At 39.9% G+C, this 18,637-nt stretch overlaps 1 protein-coding gene across 2 annotated transcripts in view; it reads left to right on the top strand.

Moving 5' to 3' along the window:
- Hs2st1 (heparan sulfate 2-O-sulfotransferase 1) overlaps positions 1–18,637 on the top strand; it is a 117,652-nt gene that overhangs the window by 70,804 nt on the left and 28,211 nt on the right. For both annotated transcript variants that reach the window (XM_057793951.1, XM_057793950.1), the window contains exon 2: positions 13,055–13,293. In XM_057793951.1, the coding sequence (XP_057649934.1) occupies positions 13,055–13,293 (239 nt within the window). The remainder of the gene's footprint in view (positions 1–13,054; positions 13,294–18,637) is intronic.

The following is an 18,637-nucleotide window of genomic DNA, read 5'->3' as shown; positions in this document are numbered from 1 at the left end:
CAAAAGCAACTTAAGGAAGAAAGAGTTTATTTTAGCTTACGATTCCATAGGACAAGAGTCCATGGTGGGAAAGGCATGGTAAGGCACGATATGGTAACAAGACGCTAGCTGATAACATTTTTATCCATTGACAGGATACACAGAAAGCGGGTAGAGCAAACAGGAAGCCAGGTCAGGCTCTGCACCCCCAAGACCTCCCTCAGTGACATACTTCCTCCAGCTTTACCTTTGAAAGATTCTATAACCTCCTCACACAGCGCCACCAGCTGGGGACTTGCTGTTCAATGGATGAACCCTTGAGGGACATTTCTCATTCAAGCCACCACACTTAAAACTTGTTCCGGTTACCTCACTTTTGTTACAGAAAAACAGTCCTGTTAATAAACAGTATTATTCTGAACACACACTGGAGATCCCGAGTTTCCTTCATAGGAAAGCAGATTTCGTTATCTTTTTGTTCAGTCATCATTGACTTTTTGTCAAAAATTTGGTCCCAGTGTTCTTATTATGACTTGAAAGGCTTGATTGTGTGGCCCCAGTGTTCTTAATAAATACGACTTGAAAGGCTTGATTGTATAAACATATTACCTCTCCTTTTCATCCTTCAATTTGCTCATCAATAATAGAATTAAGGCCTTGCATATTCCTCCCTCATGAGACAGCCATCTGTCTTATCTAACAGGATCAGCATAGTTTAAATCTTAATAGCATACTGAGCACTCTCTCCAAGTAGACAAGAATTCTATCTAGTAGGACTGTTGTTCAAAACCAAGGTAGTTTGTCAAAAATGACAGATTTAGGTCTAAGATGTGTGCTTTGAGAAATTGATGTTCTAAGTTCCTTCTGTATGTGTGTTTCTCAAGAGGAGAGCATACCTAGAAGGAATTTGTCTTAGTAACTGGTGGGGGTTAACCTGAATCTGACTCAGTCACTTTTAAATCTGCATAATAAATAACATGATTGCCTGAGTATTTCTTGAGTGTGTGCAGTCATTCAGTCATAACTAATTAATGCCTCCTACCACAGTATTGTCTTGCATTGCTCTGAGGTTAGAAGCCACCAGCAATGATTCTAAGTGGTAGAATTTCCCCCCTGAATTTTGGATTATTTTCCTATCAGTATTTCATCTTTTAGTTTTCATTGGAATATAAGTGTAGACTTTTCTGCCACTCTTATGTTTGTTTTGTGAAATGACTGTTCGGGATATCTATATGATACACCTTTATTATTTCTGTGCTTTGTTTCTCATGGGATGCTTTCTAGAAGGACATTAGAAGGAAATGAGCAGTGGATCTATCTTATCTGGAGTTACAGTCATTGGAAGCCCTATATTCACTGTAAACCTGTTGAAGACATTGCTCATAATTCTACATTTGAGAAAGTTCTGAGCTTTCATTGGGAAAATATTTATTAACGTGAAGGGTGTATTTTCACAGTTTTGATTATGAAGATACCTGGGTGTCTATGAAAATTGATTATTTTTTCTTTTGCCTTGGGCACTCACAAGCTTCATGTTTAATAGCAAATATGTTGACTTTTAAGATAAACTGTTACCTTCTTTTTCCCAGCACACTTTGTTACTATGTCTGTTGCAGGTGTGTTTTAGAAATAAGCTCTTTGGAAAGAGGGTACATGGAAAAGCTCTGTATCTGAAAGTACAGGAGCTGGAGGTAGAGACTCGGCAGTAGACTCTAGTGGTACAGGCGTGGATAAATGACAGGGTGGGAGGATTTCTCCTTTAGGGACAAAGGCATGCTGGAGCTGTGATCAAGAGGACTTGACAATAAGTTACATTATATATCTGATCTCTCTTGCATTATATATCTGATCTCTCAAGCCTGGATGACGAACAAAACTGAAAATGACGTTACTAAGCTTGGTTTCATACAGACTAAATTTTTGGTATTCATTGAACTGTTAATCATGGGTTTGCTTTATCTTAACCTGTTAATGTAGTAAATTATACCAGAGGCTTTCCAGTGAGTAAATCATCCCTATATACAATACTCCTAGAGTAAACTTTTCTTCATTTTGGCTTAATATTAGCATTGAATTTAATTTGCTAATATTTTACTAAGTATTTATATACCTGTATTCATTGAGATACATCTGCATTACAAGTCTTTCATTGTACTTCATGACTCAAGTCTTTCATTGTACTTCATGACTCCATTATTGATGTTGGAATATGGTTTTATTTCTCATGAAATACCCTTTTAGTTTTCTCATCAGTTTGACTCTTTAAAGATAGATGTGGTGAATGCCATGTGTTAAATTGTCTGGATCGCCCTTCTGGAGAAGAATTAGCTGCCGTGGCTGGTAGAGATTTTGAATATCAGTTTAATTTCTCAAATGGTCATTGTTTTCTCACAACTTTTTCTTTCTTTGAGGAGGACCAATTTATAGAACATTTTCCTAGGAATTTGGTCATTTTGTGTAATTTATTGTAGTTAAGATGTCTTTGGAGCCTGAAGAGGTTAGCCTGGAGATGAAGCATGAGAGGAGGTTTGCTCTCTAGGCCAAAGCTATAACATTGAGCACAAGGTCCCCAAAACAAAATTTGTATGAAATGTGGAACCCCTCTGCCTCTGTTAATATTTATTGTCCTATAGTTTTTCATTATACTTACACAAAAGAACTGTTGTGCGTATTGGCTCAGCATGCTCAGCAGGCATGAGGGCAGAGAGGAGGTGCTCATAGCTCTCCTGTTTCAAGAAGCGCAGACATGTTAAAGGTGTTAAGAATCGGTGTAGTGACTGGATGTGAGAGTGCATTAACACTTCTCATTGTTAGGAACAAATAGCTAACAAGAAGCAGCTCAAGGGAAAGGGATTCTTTCTGGCTCCCTGTTCAAGGGTGGCACAGCAGGGAAGGCATGGCTGCGCCCTGTTCAAGGGTGGTACAGCAGGGAAGGCATGGCTGAGCTGTCAAGGGTGGCACAGCAGGGAAGGCAAGGCTGCGGAGTGGCTTGCAGATGTAATGGTCAGTGCTCCAAGTGGGTGGGGCAGGAGCGGAGCTCTAGTTGAGCTCCTTCCTCTCTTTCTCCATTCCAGGACCCGTGCCCACAGGTGGCTCTGCTCACACGCAGGACAGGTCTTAACTATGCCATCCTCTCTGGCAGTTCCACCTTGACGATTGGGAACCCACCACACGGAGAGTGGCTTCTCCCTTTTGTGATGACAGTGTTCGTTTGCCTGGCTTAGAATTAGTGTCAGAGGGTTAAACAGACTGCAGTTGGAACCATTACCTTTTGGGATATTTACGGTCAACAAAGGTGCCTTAAATATGATTTCCTTCATTATAAAGTTAGGCAAACAAAGGTCCAAGAAATAATGTTGGCTAGGGTTTTCCCTATACTGACTGAAGTCTTTATTTTCATTTCTCAAGAGGAAATAGTTTTTTCACAATCTTAACCGAGTTTGCCACTCATCAATTCATTGTCTCTCACCTTCTTCCTAACTCATCTTTCTTTGCCTGCTTTAGGAAAACAGAAATGGACCCTTTAAATGTTCTTTCCTTACTAAGTTCTTAGCAATTAAGGATGCCAACATGGTGTCAGTGAAGGAGTGCATCTCCCTTTCCTGGCTGCCTGTGGTGCCCAGTGGTCAGCTGTACTCTGCACCCAGTGTTCTCCTGTCCAAACAGCAGACTGTTTTGTCTTAGACTGCCTTTACAACATGTAGGGCTTTTAACCAAGGTGTCTGGCTCCCACAGTGCATCACGACCAGCAGCTAGCGCTTCTGGGCGGTTCCTTGAACAGCTTTCGTTATACCATACAGGACAAGTTTCTGGGAAATTTTGCTCTCCCAGGGCCTCAGAAACCCTGGTGTCATACAAAAAATCATATGTTATACGATATGATTCCTGGGGAGGTGTGAGTATACATACATGGATGTACACTTGTATTCACACCTAGATAGGGAAGCACTGATAAACTAAAGGATCCCACCAAAGTCCAGCTTGATGAACTTCACTGGTGTTACTTAGAAGAAAGAACATGGTAGGGGTTGTTTACCGCCCGAGCTGACAGAGCTCCCTGCCGGATAGGATGTTACACCTTTCCTGGAATGTCCAGATCTCAGTGAGGGACCGTGGAGTAAACATACGCACTCTATATAGCTGTGACCTTCCCCACAGAGTCTGGACCTGAGCCGCGTAGGACTTCTTTCTTGCTGGCCGTTGTGGACCTAGGGCGTGTGTCCCCAGTGTTTCTTTATTGTTCTTTTTAGTAGCTAGTCTTTTCATTACTCCAGTGATCTGTCCATCTTATAATTCTTTATCTTTACGTGTTTAAATTGATATATTGTGGGGTCACAAAATATACGGAGTTAAGCATGTAAATTACCAATTGTTTTTTTCCTCCTAACAGGTAGGAGATGATGTGGTATGTGCTTAGCATGTGTGAGGCCATCGATGCTGGTACCAGAATCCAGACTACAAATGTTGGGTATTCTTGAGCACATGAGTCAGGGCATATCACAGAATAAAGTTAGCTTGCTGAGTATGAGCCTGTGATTTTATGTGTGTACATGAATAATGTGATCTTAACCGTTAAAAAGACCTCTGCTGGTATTTTATAGAACATGTTGCAAGTGTCCGTGCATTATCTGAGTGCCTAACATGCATGAGGCCCTGGCTGCTGCTCGTGCAGTAACAACCGCGCCTGTTGAAGATGCCTTGCACATCACCTGTTCTCTCGGCCCTGCTCTGTCGCGTCATGGCTAACCTTGTGAAGCTGCATTTTAATATTTTCTCTTCCTGCTGAAAGGCGCCGTGCATTAAAATGAAGACATCTGTATTCTGTATCGCATTGTCGTCATTCTAGCTTACTAGATGGCATTGTGTTTCTAGTTGGTTGCAAATGGTGATTTTTTTCTCTCTTCTTCAGTTTGCAAAACTGTGTGACAGAAAATCTGTAGCTAAATATCACTTTATGATTTCCATCTGTTCGAGTACAATGGTGTTTATGGCATAGTCCAGATTGCAATGTCATAGAAATATCCTATTATAGCAGATAGAATTTAAAATGATCATTGTATGTTCTAATGAGAAAACATTTTTAAACAAGTGCTTCACTTAATTTCAAAGTAGAATAGCTGAACACTCAACTTGATGGCAGCATCTGTTCTTCAGAATGTTTGTGCTGTCAACAGTAAAAACTTGCCTGACTTTAATAGAAATCCATCAGTTTGCTGCCTGTGTGGGAATCAGTAATGGAAGTCGGGTGGTCAGAGAGTTGTTAAAGTCAACGTGAATATCCTTACCTTTGTATTGGCATAGCATTGCTGTCTGCTCTGTCTGTAGCAGTAGGATTGGAGATCCTATTTTGGCATATGACAGTGTAATTTTTGGCAGATTTTCTTGGGAGAGAAAGTTTATGTGTGTCAAATAAAAGTAGTTCCCATCATCACAAAAAACTCTGTTCACATCTAATTTCTTTGGCCTGAAACTGAAGGCTGGGGACAGAAGTGTGTGCTTTCCTCTGTTACCAGCACAAGCATCTCATGCTCATGTCTGCATAGATGCTTTTGCCTTTGTGGGGAGGTAGGCACCTGCCACCAGCACCAAGCTTAATAACTCAGGTTGCTCTGGATCCTGTAGAGGAGATAAACAGGTCCTCAAAGTTGTCCCCGACCTCTCTCTCTATGTGTGTCTCAGGATGTGTATGCATACAAAATAAATAAACATGTAATTTAAAACAGAAGAGAGTGATGCCCTGCTTAGTATGTGGTGTCCAGGTTCACATGATGACTAGAAGGTAGACTGTCATGCTGTGAGGCAGTGCATGGGATTGGTGGGATGGGCTAGTGGACACAGGCTCAGCAGCATTCCTTTGGGAGATTAAAAAAAGAACAGTTGATTATTGTTGTATGTTAGTTTGTGCAGGTGATTGAATTCAGGGTCTCTGTCATATAAGTCCTCTCTGCCCTAACTTGATTAAAATAAGTGGGAAATACAGATACTTATATTTTTAATTTTTTAGTTTTTTTAAATTTAGATTTATTTCTGTGTATGAATGTTTTGTCTGTGTACTACATGCCTGCCTCATACCTATGGCAGAAGAGGATGCCTGGTCCCTTGGAACTGGAGTTACAGACAGTTGGGAGCTGCCATGTGAGTGCAGAATTCAACCTGGGTCTTCTGGAAGAGCAGCCAGTACTCTTAACCACTAAACCATGTCTCTAGCCAACTTGTATTTTTAAAGATAATTTTTCCTTACATAAAAACAATTAAAATGTATGTTGATCCTTTAGCTCTCATACTATGATTTTTAAAATTACCAACACAGTTTTTGTGTTAGAGAAAACAGACATTCTCATTGCTTTGAGGGATACACTTTCCTGGAAGTCAGATTTTCAAAATGTAACAAATCAAGTTTAAAATAAGACTTCATTTTTGCTGCCTTAAGTTTATCATGAGAGCAAAATTACAAGTGTGGGCCTTAGTCTGTTGAAGTTAGAGCAGAGTGGACTTATAAAGATTAAGCTAAGTCTGTGATTTGGAAGGCATGGTTCTCCTTACTGTTCACCTACTTTAAGTTTTTATTTTTAGTAATTTATATTGTTTTCATCCTCCTCATTGCTGTCTGGTTCTGTTATTGTACAACAGTCTTGCTGTGTCTGTGTAGTCTAGGCTGACCTTAGACTTGCTGGATAGGATACTCCAGGGTTGCCTCAAAACTTGGAATTCTTTTGTGTCTATGTCCTAGTGACAGGATTGCATAATGCTCTCTTTTAACTGCTGTTGACAGATCTGTTGTTGGTGTGTGAAGGTGGGCCCAATAAGACAAGAGAAACAAAAACACGAACTATATATGTGAAAAGCCTGTATAATTAAAAGTCAGTGCCCATGGATATTCTGGACGAACAGCTGGTTCCGTTTGGCCATCTGTGATTACTGTCCTTTGTGAAAAACAGTTTTCTTCCTTTCATCTGACTCATTCCCAGTCTTTCTAATCTATTTTGTTTGTTATAATCCTGTTTTATAATCATGATGGGCCTCTAGAATGAAAACTAATAAGGATAAATGCCATTTTTAATGTTCTAATAAATACTAGGAACTGAGTTCATTACATCTTTAAGAATCATTACAGATATGTTCAGGACACAAATAGAATTATAAAATGGATCTCTGCATATTTCTCACAAGCCGTGGAAGCCATCAGCTCAAGCTCGTTCATGTTTCATTTGTACCTTTGCTCATTTGCGGCATATCTCGGGGCTCGTGCCATTTTGTTTGTAACTGCTTTTCAAGGGAATCCAAACAGCAGATGAAGTTCAAGAATCCTGTTGAATACTTGTTGTGTGATGTTTTATTCCTTTGGACTTTTGGGGGTCCCTCCACCCAGCTCCAAAAAAATTGTACACCGAGGCTTATTCTTAGTTAAAAATGCCCAGCCTTAGCCTGGCTTGTTTCTTGCCTTTTCTTAATTTAAATTATCCCAATTATCTTTGGCCTTGGGGCTTTTATCTTTCTTTCTGTATATGTTTTCTTTCCTTCTTACTCCATGTCTGTTTACCTGGTGGATAGGTGGCTGGCCCTTGACGTCCTCCTCTCCTTGCTCCTCCTTCAGATTTCTCCTTCTGTTTATACTCTCCACCTGCGACCCCACTTAGCCTTTCTCCTGCCTCACTATTGGCCATTCAGCTCTTTAGAAACCATTGGGTGTTTTAGAAAGGCAAAGATCACAGCTTCACAGAGTTAAACAAATGTCAGAAACTAGTGGATCTTTTGAAACATGCCTGCCGGGGGAGTGAGGATTGAGGAGAGGAATAGACAGGAGACAGAAGATGGAGTTGGGAGGGCATCCAGTGAATACTGTATCCGCCCAAATGTATTTTCATAGCCCTTGTATACCCTAAGCAAAAAGGGAGGGCTGTAGCTGGCCGTTTTACTCTCTGATCTTTAGGCAAGCTTTATTTGTTAAAATACAAGTGGAATATCACTACTGAGGGCAAAAGGAACAAACAAGTGTAATTTCTTCCTTAATTCTCATAGCATCCACTAACCATCATCATGGTGGGCAGCATGGTGGGACATAGGCAGGCCTGGTGCTGGAGAAATAGCTGAGAGCTACATCCTGATCTGCAGGCAGCAGGCAGAGCGCCACTGGGCCTGGTATGGGCCTGAAACCTGAAAGCCCACCCCAGTAACACATTTCCTCCAGCAAGGCTATACTTCCCCATGCTTCTAATCTCTTTCAAACATTTACCAACTGGTGACTAAGCATACAACTCTCTGAGCCTATGGTGACCATTTGCATTCAGACCACCACACCTGTGAACTCTAACAATGACAAACATGACACAGTATTCGAAGGGTACATTAGGGGCACACATACCTAGGTGGTAACCAATGGGTCTCCAATTAGACTTAAGGCCACTCGACAACCAACAACAAGAAGATCATGCTGGTACTGAAAACAGCCAGTTACCCAGGGCTATTGAGTCATGTCTTGGGTCTTTGAGGAGAACCTCCAACCACCACTTTACTAAGCCAGGATAATTCTTAATTTTATTCTAAATATTTATCTTATACCCACAGATAATTATAGCTCATCCCTCATCAAAGAAACTTTTCTTGCAACAGATAGAAAACTACAAATAATCAAAATGCAGAGAACAAGTGATCACGTGATATCTGCCCCACCTGACACGTCTGCACCGTACCTCCTGTGCCTAAGGCCTAGGGAAAGTCATGGAAGAGGGTGGCAAAAAGATTCAAAGAGCCATACGAACAGGAAGTTTGCTATGAGTCTACACTGGGAAATACCAGAGAAGCTGCATGCACGAGTCTCATCAATATGACTCCTGAACATGACTTGAACAAGGAAGACATCAATAGACACAGTGTGGGAGGGAAAAATCTTATGATGCTTCAGCCCTGGACAAAGAACCATGGGAATGCTGAGAGCCTGAGAAATAATCTTCCTCAGCAGAGTCCCGCTCATTGGTTATCCACAACCACGTGGTCATCCCTGAAAACAAACGGAAGTAACACTATACTGACTGCTCCCTCCCTTGCTTCCAGCTCTCGCGTCCGATTGTTAGACTCTGTTCCTGTTCTCACAGAGGACTGTGATCTAGGACAGTGATCTGGTAGTCTCCCCTAAATAAATAACCCTTTGTTATACGTAATTCTGAACTAGTGTGGGATTATTTTGTATCTTCGCCATCATACATAGATGTAAGCATGGGCATTGGGGACAAAAGGAGGACATGAAGTGTGGCTTCGTGAGCTACATTGACCCAAGACAAGCTTGTCTTCATATCACTGCATAAAACACAAATGTGTTAGACCGCTATGCATCTACTCCTTTCCTGCTTAGCTGTTGTGGGCCCACTTTTACCTATGGTTTGTTTTGCTTTGCTTGCTCTGTTATGAGAATATCATAGCTTTGTGGAATTTAGTATTTATTTACCCCAGAGAGTCCTGGTTTCAGCTCTGTTCTAGAGTTCTTTCTGTCTCATCCTTTGGTCCTCACCCAAGGATAATGTCTGTATTATCAACTGGGACCAACAGCTTTACCCCACTCGACCCGACTCCAACCTCCTGGAGAGCTTGCCTATACTAATGACCTTAAAGACCTCCCCCTGTTGAGGCAGTCCACCTAGGATACTGCTACAAAGACAGGGCATCCTTTGCTTCACAGTACTGCGTATTTCTCGATGCATTTATCCTCTGTATGTAGCATGATAATCTAGTTCACATACACTCGGATGTACGTTCGTCTTTAGTGTGGGCTTAAAATGTCACGTACTGTCCCTGTGCCATTGAATACAAATGTGTTAAGAACTGTCCTTGCTTGTGACTTAAGAAAGTAATTACTGCGTTTTAATAGGAATGTACTTACTCTTCTTGAATACAGCTTTATGCATTATTGTCCTGTACAGATTCTTTTGAAAATTAGATGAATTTGTGTTCATTTAGACACATGGAATTGTTCCTGGCCCCAATGTAAGTGCAGTATTTTCTCAGCTGCTTCTCTTTACTGCTGTTATGTAATTCCATATTCATTATAATAATGTGTATTATTAACTGCTACCCCTGCTTTGTGCTGTCCCCCGCTTGTCATCACTGCAGTTTGAAAGCAGCCCCATCCTTTCAGGCTCAGCATGCTCAGCGTGTTGTCCAGACCACTTCTTCCCCCTTCTCAGGTTTGGAAGTATTTTGTTTCCAGAGCATTTGTTACAGCGACATTCATTCAGCTCTGTACGAGATGGTAACTGAAATAGGAACACTTAATACATCTCTAAAATTTGAAAAATAATTTGAGATATAAAGCTTTGTTAAAAATTCATTAAAAAGAAATAGAATGACTGAACTGGACTCCATTGTGCTTCAGAGTATTCAAGTCATTGAAGGGAGGAAAGAGCAGTGATTGTAGTCAGCCCTTGAATTTTTTCACACTATTTTACCTTTCTCAAATATGTATTTGGCATAATTACTGACTGATATAGGGTAATGAAGGCTATTTTTCCCCACGAACACTGTCTTTACTGTCCGTGTAGTGATCTACCACCAAGAGAAAACTGACTTGTTTCATAAAAGTTCACGAATAGTACTTAGAATATTGTGCAGTTAATGGACTGTTAAAACGATAGTAATTTAAGAATTATTTTGCTTTGGCTTTGATTTTTTTTTTTTTACATTAAAAATGTTGAAATAATGATGCACTAGCAGGAAGCTGCACAGATAATACAGCATGTTTTCCTTTTCAGTTCCTAGAAAACAGTTGAGTACTGTCCATCTGTTTCACTAAATGACCACAGAATGCTTCATAAATTCCAAAGTAAAAAACGTTTTCTGTAAGTAACAGTATTAAAGAGTATACCTCTGTATTGTGTCCTGCAGGATTTGGTGCTAAAGTTGTGCCGCTTCTCTTCTAAGTACAGTGAGAAAAATACTAAATTTCAGCCAGTGCAATGTGGAGCACAGACTCTGGGGTCAGACTGACCTGGAATTGTGTTCTTACATCAGTAATCAGCCAGCAGTCACGTCCTTGACGTCAGTTTCCTGACTGAGTGGAGATAATAATGAACTTCTTGGAGAATGAATTATGAGGCAGTGTTGCAGAATATTTCTTAGCTATGCAAAGCTGTGCTGCATTTGTTTATGTTACTGCATATTGTTTAACTATGTAAAGAAGTGTTTCATTTGTTTAATTATGCCAAGATGTGTTACTGTTTTGCCTTACCTCCCTAAGGCACCTGATTGGTCTACTAAAACCTGAATGGTGAATAGTGAGGGAGGAGTTATAGTTGGGACTTACAGGCAGGGACAGTAAGTAGGAAGAGGAATTTAAGATTGGGGGGTGGGGGACCAATCAGACAGACAAGGCGGAACCAGGAAAGTAACATACAGAATGTAAGAAAGGTAAAAAGCCCCAAGTCCAAATGTAGATAAATGGAAACAAATTAAATTAAGTTAAAAGAGCTAGCAGGACAGGCCTAAGCTAAGATTGAGCATTCATAACTAATTATAAGTCTCTGTGTTTTTGTGGGGGAGTTGGTTAGTGGTCCAAAGAAAATTCCAGCTACAAGTCCAGTACAGAGGTGTGCTCTTGAAAATAGGTGGATTTTAAACTCAGGGTCAGCCTGAACCACTAAGGCAACCCTAACTCAAAAACAAAGAATAGTGCATTTTATAAACCTTTTGTTTTTAATATTATTAAAATGAGCTAATATTTTAAGAACTATTTTGTACTTTTTTGATGATAAATTTTTAAGTGAAATTCACATAAATTAGCTGTTTTAAACTAAACGGTCCACTAGCATCTAGTGTGTTCTCTAAGTCACATCTAGTATGTTACAAACACTACCTCTGTTTACTGTGAATTGCGAACCAAATCTCATACTTTAATTTTTGCCTTCCTTGCTTAAGTACACTTTCAAAAGCTGAAAAGGAGGGGACTTCATTATTATCCTATGGGAGTACCATCCATATTTTTACTCGCCAAATTTTTTACTTTGTAAATTTTTGAATTTATATATGAGTGCTATATTTACATCATTTCTAGCCTTTTCCCCTCTCCCCCCTCCAACTCCTGTGTTCATCCACTCCCTATCAAATTCATGACCTCTTTAATTATTATTTTACACACACACACACACACACACAAAACCTTTGGAATCCATAATCCATTTAATGTTGCTCATTTGTGTGTTTAGGGCTGACAGCATGGAATTAGATAATCTTATCTAGGGCTTATTACTAGAGAAAACTGATTCTGGTGTCTCAGTGTGGTGGAGACTGCTTGTTCATTTCCTGACCGCCCAGACCCAAAATATATTCATTACACTACTTGGCCAATAGCTGAAGCATATTTCTAGCTAGCTCTTACATCTTAAATTATCCCACTTCTATTATTTTATATTTTACCATGAGGCTCATGGTTTACCAGTAAGGATCCTGTGGACAGGTATCTTTCTCCTTTGACAGCTACATGGCATCTCTCTGACTCCACCTACTCTCTCTCTACATCTGTTCAGATTTCCCACCTGGTTTTACTCTGTTATGCCATTGGCCAAAAGCAGCTTCTTTAATGACCAATGGCAAGAAAACATATTAACAGCATACAGAAGGGAATCCCACATCATCTTAGCAGCCATAAATTCCTTTATATGCCTTCATCTTGGGGTAGGACCTGGTGAAATTTTCTCATACCCAGTGGCATGTCAAGTCTGCAGGACTTGATTAAGTGACCATAATTTCTTAGATAATATGGATCCATCTTCCCTGTCATATATGGAAGACACTATCTCACAGTAGACGTCCTGGTTCTCTGACTTGGAATCTTTCTGCTGTTCTGTGTTGTTCCCTTAGGTGTAGGGATTGTTGGAAATGTATCATTGGCATTAGGTTTTTTTTTTTTTTTTTTTTTTTCTCCTGTAGTGTGGATTTCTATAGCTGTGGATTTCTGTAGTGGGATATACAGGCTTTGGTGTGATGGTTAATTTTGGTGTGCATTTTTTTTTTAATTTGTAAGTTTTCTTATAGTAAGGTGTTTAAAAAAAAGGTAAAGAATTTAGTTTGGCTCTTCTTTTCCTTACAGAAAGGGCAATTGCAAGACATGAAGTCCGGGAAATTGAACAGCGGCATACAATGGATGGCCCTCGGCAAGATGCAGCTTTCGATGAAGAAGACGATATAGTCATCATTTATAACAGAGTTCCCAAGACTGCGAGCACCTCCTTTACCAACATCGCCTATGACTTGTGTGCGAAGAACAGATACCATGTTCTCCACATCAACACTACCAAAAACAACCCAGTAATGTCATTGCAAGATCAGGTAATTATCACGTGGGGAACACGAAAATGCTTTCCAATGTCCCCTCAAATCTGGTGTTGCGGGGGACGAAGTGACTTAAAAGGGAGATGAGCCCTATTGTCAGTTTTTGTGGGGAGGGGACAACCAACTTCTTTCTGAATTTATAATCTTCCAAATACTTGACACATTTTCTTCTATATAATCTGTAGTCAAGTATTTGTTTAATAAGCAAACTAATAAATGGCTAGAAGTTTTGGGCACAGCTTTGATATTCTTCCATATGGAATCCCTTGGTTGTTGGTGGTTTTGAGACAAGGTTTCTCTATGTAGTCCTGGCTATCCTCGAGCTAACAATGTAGACTAGGCTGTCTTCAAGCTCACAGAGATCCACGTGCCTCTGCCTCCCAAGTTCTCCATTACAAATGTGCACCACCATGCCCAATGCTTGTTTTTTTTTTTTTTAAACTTGATAAGATGCCTGCAGCAAAAGTTACTTTATTGTCTCAATTTACTATGAGGAAGTATTGGCTCGATACTTGTATGCAGTTCTTTATAGCTTCCTGAGTGTCATCTTTGGTAACTCATGTGCATATTAGCCATAAATTAGCCTCCTGGAGAACAGACTGTGGCTGGTGTCTTTATCAAAATCTTATCTTTTGATTGTCAGGAGTTTGGGATGATCGGCTGGATAGGTACCTTCATAAAATAGTATTTTAACAGAGCTAGTTCCAGGACAGGCTCCAAAGCCACAGAGAAACCCTGTCTCGAAAAACCAAAAAAAAAAAAAAAAAAAAAAAAATAGTATTTTAAAATACAGGAGATTGTTAAATGAAATCTAGTTTATTCATCTCTTTCAGAAGTAGGTTACACTTTTCCACACACGTGCAGTGATGACTGTAATTATAAATTTCTCATTGTAAATATTGTTGGATGGGTACTTGACCATCATGAAAAGAAACTAAAATCCTAGGTAATCCCAGATACCATTGAGTGGCTTCAATAGCCAGCTGGTATCCATTAGAGTCTTTCTGCAGCTAGGGCTTCAGCTGTTTGAAAGCAGCGGAACTCATTTTGTTATGGACTTGAACATTTTCCCAGTGGTAAGTGCATCTATAGCCCTTATACTAAACAGAGGGAAGAAAACTCATACGGGTTTTGAAGACTAGTGGTAGATACATATCACCTACCCATCTACTTTTTGGTTGTCTTTAAGATAATTTATTTTTCATAGAACCCAAAATATATGTTTGTTAGCTAAAACAATTTTCCGTAAATAAAAGGAAGCACAAGCTTTTTTACACTGTTGGTTATTTAAAAAAAACTCACAGTACTGTATATCTCAAGGGACAGCCTACTAAATGTTAATTTTGCATTCTACGTAGTGGGTTTGCATTGTTGCATTGCATATCTTACCTTGATTTAAAAGGAGCATGTTAGAATAATGTCAGATTTCCTCAACAGTATTTTTTATGATTCACTTGTTTCTCCAATTTTTACTTATTTTGTGTCCAACCTTCCGAAGTTTTCTGGCAGCTACCAGGCATCTGGCAGTGACATGCTTGCTTCTTTCCATCATGAAATGTAAGCATGGAGACGCTCGGCACACATGACATTTATCAGCACCGTGGCTGCATTTTCCAGTTGCATTTGGATGGGCTCCAGCCTCTGCTTTCCTTGCAGCACTTGGTATTTATACATAAGGAGAGCACAGAGAAGCAGAAGTGCTGGCCTAAAGCAGTCAACTTGTATAATGAACAGCACTGAGAGGTTTGTTTGGTTTTTGTTTGTGTTCTTTGTAGAACACTTTAGGGAAGTGGTCTTAAGCATTAAATGACATATCCCAAATGTCAGCCAGTAACTCAAAGCCTGGTCCTAATTAGGAGTGGCTTATACAGACGTGTCCTCCGATACAGCGTGTGTAATGTTTTCTGATCTCCTGTGTAGAAGCCATTTTCTAAAAACAAACCATGTTGGGGCTCCCTTTCCTTAGCATGGCATGTTTAGAGTGCTTCCCTTACAACCCAAGGAGCTTCATCTGAACGCAATCTTAAGACTATGTTTACTCTGAAGTCAGCTTTAAAGTATCCCATCTTCTATACCATTGCTCTGTTTTAATGCCATATCATAATATTCAGCAAATTAAGGAGAAATTAAGGGTGGTTTTAGCCCTTTCTAAGCAAATAGCTTCAAATCTATGTCTGACTTTAGTGAGTATGCTGTTGTACAGACCCTCCATTTAAAGCCCCATTGACTCATAAAAAAGCTGGGGCTTTGATAGGAGACCCTGTTCCTTTTGGATGCTCATGTATCGAAATGGAGCTCCTCCAATTCAATCCAGTCCAGTCCAACCCAATCCAGCTCATCCCACCCAGCCCAGCACTGCACATCATGTATGTTTTATACTAGGCACCAATTCCTTACATGCTTAAATACTTTTCTTTTAGTTTAGAAGCAAAACACTAAGCATGTTTAGTCTGATAAAGAGCTGTTCAGTGGGATGACAGCAACGGCCTCCTCGCCATCCTGGAAAGTTACTAGCTTTGCTCTCAAGTGTTTCATTTACCTTACTGAACATGTGATGCATACGAAGATTGTGCCACGGTCTTTGGGAGAAATATCAATGAAATGAAAAGCCAGGGCGTGTCTTTGAAAGAGATTTGTAAAATTGACTTGAGAGCCTAAGACACAGAATCAGAAATTGAAGATAATGGAAACATCAGTGATGATAATCTCACCAAAATGCTTTACGTGGACATAACTGAAGAAAGCAGACATTCATGTCTTAGAACATCCCAGGAAACAACTTCCCCTCTCTTTGCTAAAGTTCCAGTGTTGTGACAGCCAACAGGACAAGGTGCTGGGGTAGAGGCTCAGACTACAGGAGATTAAGGAGTGGAAAGCAAAGATGTGAGATCTGTATGTAGTTGAACATTTGATTTAAAACGATAAGGTCCTTGTTCATAAGCAGTACACAATGTAAGAATGAAGTGTGGCTGTGTGCTGTTCTCATGTACTTGAGAACAGTGAGTATGTCTACACATAGAGACAGCATACTGGAAGTTGCAATATATTAACAGTTAAGGATAACTGTCTAGGTAAGCAGTTTGGATGTTGGCTCCATACCATTTTGCCTTTTCCATAGTGTAGAGTTTGTTGCTTTGGATGGCTTCAAATATGCAGGGATGTTCTACCTTAGCCTCCTCTCTGAAATTAAGCAGTTGGGACAGTTGAAGAAGAAAGGTTTTTAAAGAGGAGATTAATAGAATACAAAGCACAAGAAACTAAGTGATTAAAATGAAGTGACCTTTGTTAGAGTTTGGTTTTTGAGGGGCCTTTAATTCAGATGATTAAAAAGAATTGGCAAGGACTGGAGAGGTGGCTCAGTAGTTAAGAGTGTTGATTGCTTTTCCAGAGGTAAGCACTCATCTTACCTCATAGTCATTGGTAACTTCAGTTCCAAGGGATCCAAGTTCCTCTTCTTGCCTCTGTGGGCACCAGGCATGCATGTATACAGACACACATGCAGCCAAAATACTCATACACATAAAAAATAAAATACCTTTTTTTTTTTTAAAGGAAAGAATTGCTGAGAGACACAGCTCTTTTAGGTAAGAGCAGTAGTGTGATTGGCAGCATCCTGTGTGTTCCTCTTAAATCTAGTCTCTTCTCATATGCCTAGTTGATTATTTGTGAGCCCTCTTGGTTTAAACATTTAAAGTATCTAGCCCTATAGGACAATACATTTAAATATTTCTATGGTATATGCATGTGTGTTTTGTTAACTTACTCTCAAGCTTAATTGTGCTCATTTTCATTAGAACCTAGATAGTTTGCTATGTTAACTTCTCTGAGCAACATGGCAGCTAAGCATTTGGAACCTTTTATATGTAAGCTAATCACTGGTCAAAGTGCAGGTTCTTACTCTGAAGGCCTAAATGGAGCTTGATGTTCTGAAATTTTTAAAAAGCTTCCACTTGAGGCTACAATTTGAGGATCAGTGATTTAGAACACAGTTCAATGGTATACAAAGACACATTGAGATCATTCCAGAAAGTTTTATTTATCTTTAAATTTATGTTCTTATTTTCCCTATAGCATCCAAATTTCTTATTCACTAGACATTAGCCTTTTGGCTCATTGACTGTACGAGGCCTTCCTCACTTCAAGACCTCTGCTCTTACCTTCTTGTAGAATAAGTTTCTCCTCCAGTTGTCTTCATGCTATCCTCTTAGTGTTTTGAACCTTGACCAGCCATCCTGTGCTCTATTAAATGCTCCTTCCAAAGCATTGGAACCACATCACTCCTGGTACTAATCAGTTTATAAAATTAGGTTACATATTGATTTTATTTCTTTTTGTTTTCCTCTACTGTAGTGTAAGCCCTTTGAGGGCAGACATCTTGCTTGTTCACTGTTTGCCTCATGCCTTGTGCCTCAAATGGGTAACCAAGACATTGAGGATAGTTGATACATTGTTAAATGATGAATGTGCAAACAAATGAGCCAGCCTAGATTTTGGTGGTAGTCCTTAACTGACCACAGCACCATGGTTCCAGCTATAAGCAGAGTAAATCCTCTGATGGAAGGTTGATCTTTATTTCTTGGGTGATTTAGGACTCTTGAGCAGCTTAGGTCTGAACCTCAGATTCTGTGCCCTCTGTTGCAGCTGAGCTTAGGCTTTTTCTATCCTCTCACTAGTTTTCCTGAGTATAGAAAATCTTCTCTCTGGTTTAGCCTTAAACAATATGCCTATGGCTAGGCAAGAAATGTTTATTTAAAGTAAATTTATCAGTAGGAATTGGTGAATAGTAATTACTCAAGTTAATAGTAGTCTTCATCTCAATAGATAGTAATTACAAAGTTGGAAGCATGCCAGGGCATTCAGGGATACCCCAGTCTTTCAGATAGCAGAAGGAGCTCTTTTGTGATTGCAGGCGATCAGAATGTGAAGTCAAGCCTGTCGCAAATGTAGGCCCAGATACTGTTCATGCAAAGGTGCTTTCCTAGCTCTTTCCTTTAGAATTGGTTCAGGTCCGATTCAACAAGCAAATAAATCATGTACCACCACCTACACTGCTTGTGTTTTCCCTAAAGGTGTCTTGTGATTACTTGCTAGCCTGGCTCTGCTTGAGTTATAAAACCCGACAGAAGTCATAGTTTAGAATCTGCTCCAGGCTAGCCATAAAAACATTATTTTCATGTACTGTATCTAACTACCCTTTCCGAAACATCCTTTTTGATAGCATGCTTCAGTCAGAGTGTGGAAACTCTTATTTGTATTCTCTTCTCCCTCTGCCAGTGTCCAGTGTTTTCAGCCTCCTAAACGCCATTTGATGCTGTTGGGTTTCATTGCCCTTCGCCTGGTA

Source organism: Chionomys nivalis, chromosome 18 (genome assembly GCF_950005125.1).
Source record: "Chionomys nivalis chromosome 18, mChiNiv1.1, whole genome shotgun sequence".
NCBI lineage: Eukaryota > Metazoa > Chordata > Mammalia > Rodentia > Cricetidae > Chionomys > Chionomys nivalis.
The sequence above is the reverse complement of the archived record's forward strand: the minus strand, read 5'-3'. Positions and strand labels throughout refer to the sequence as shown.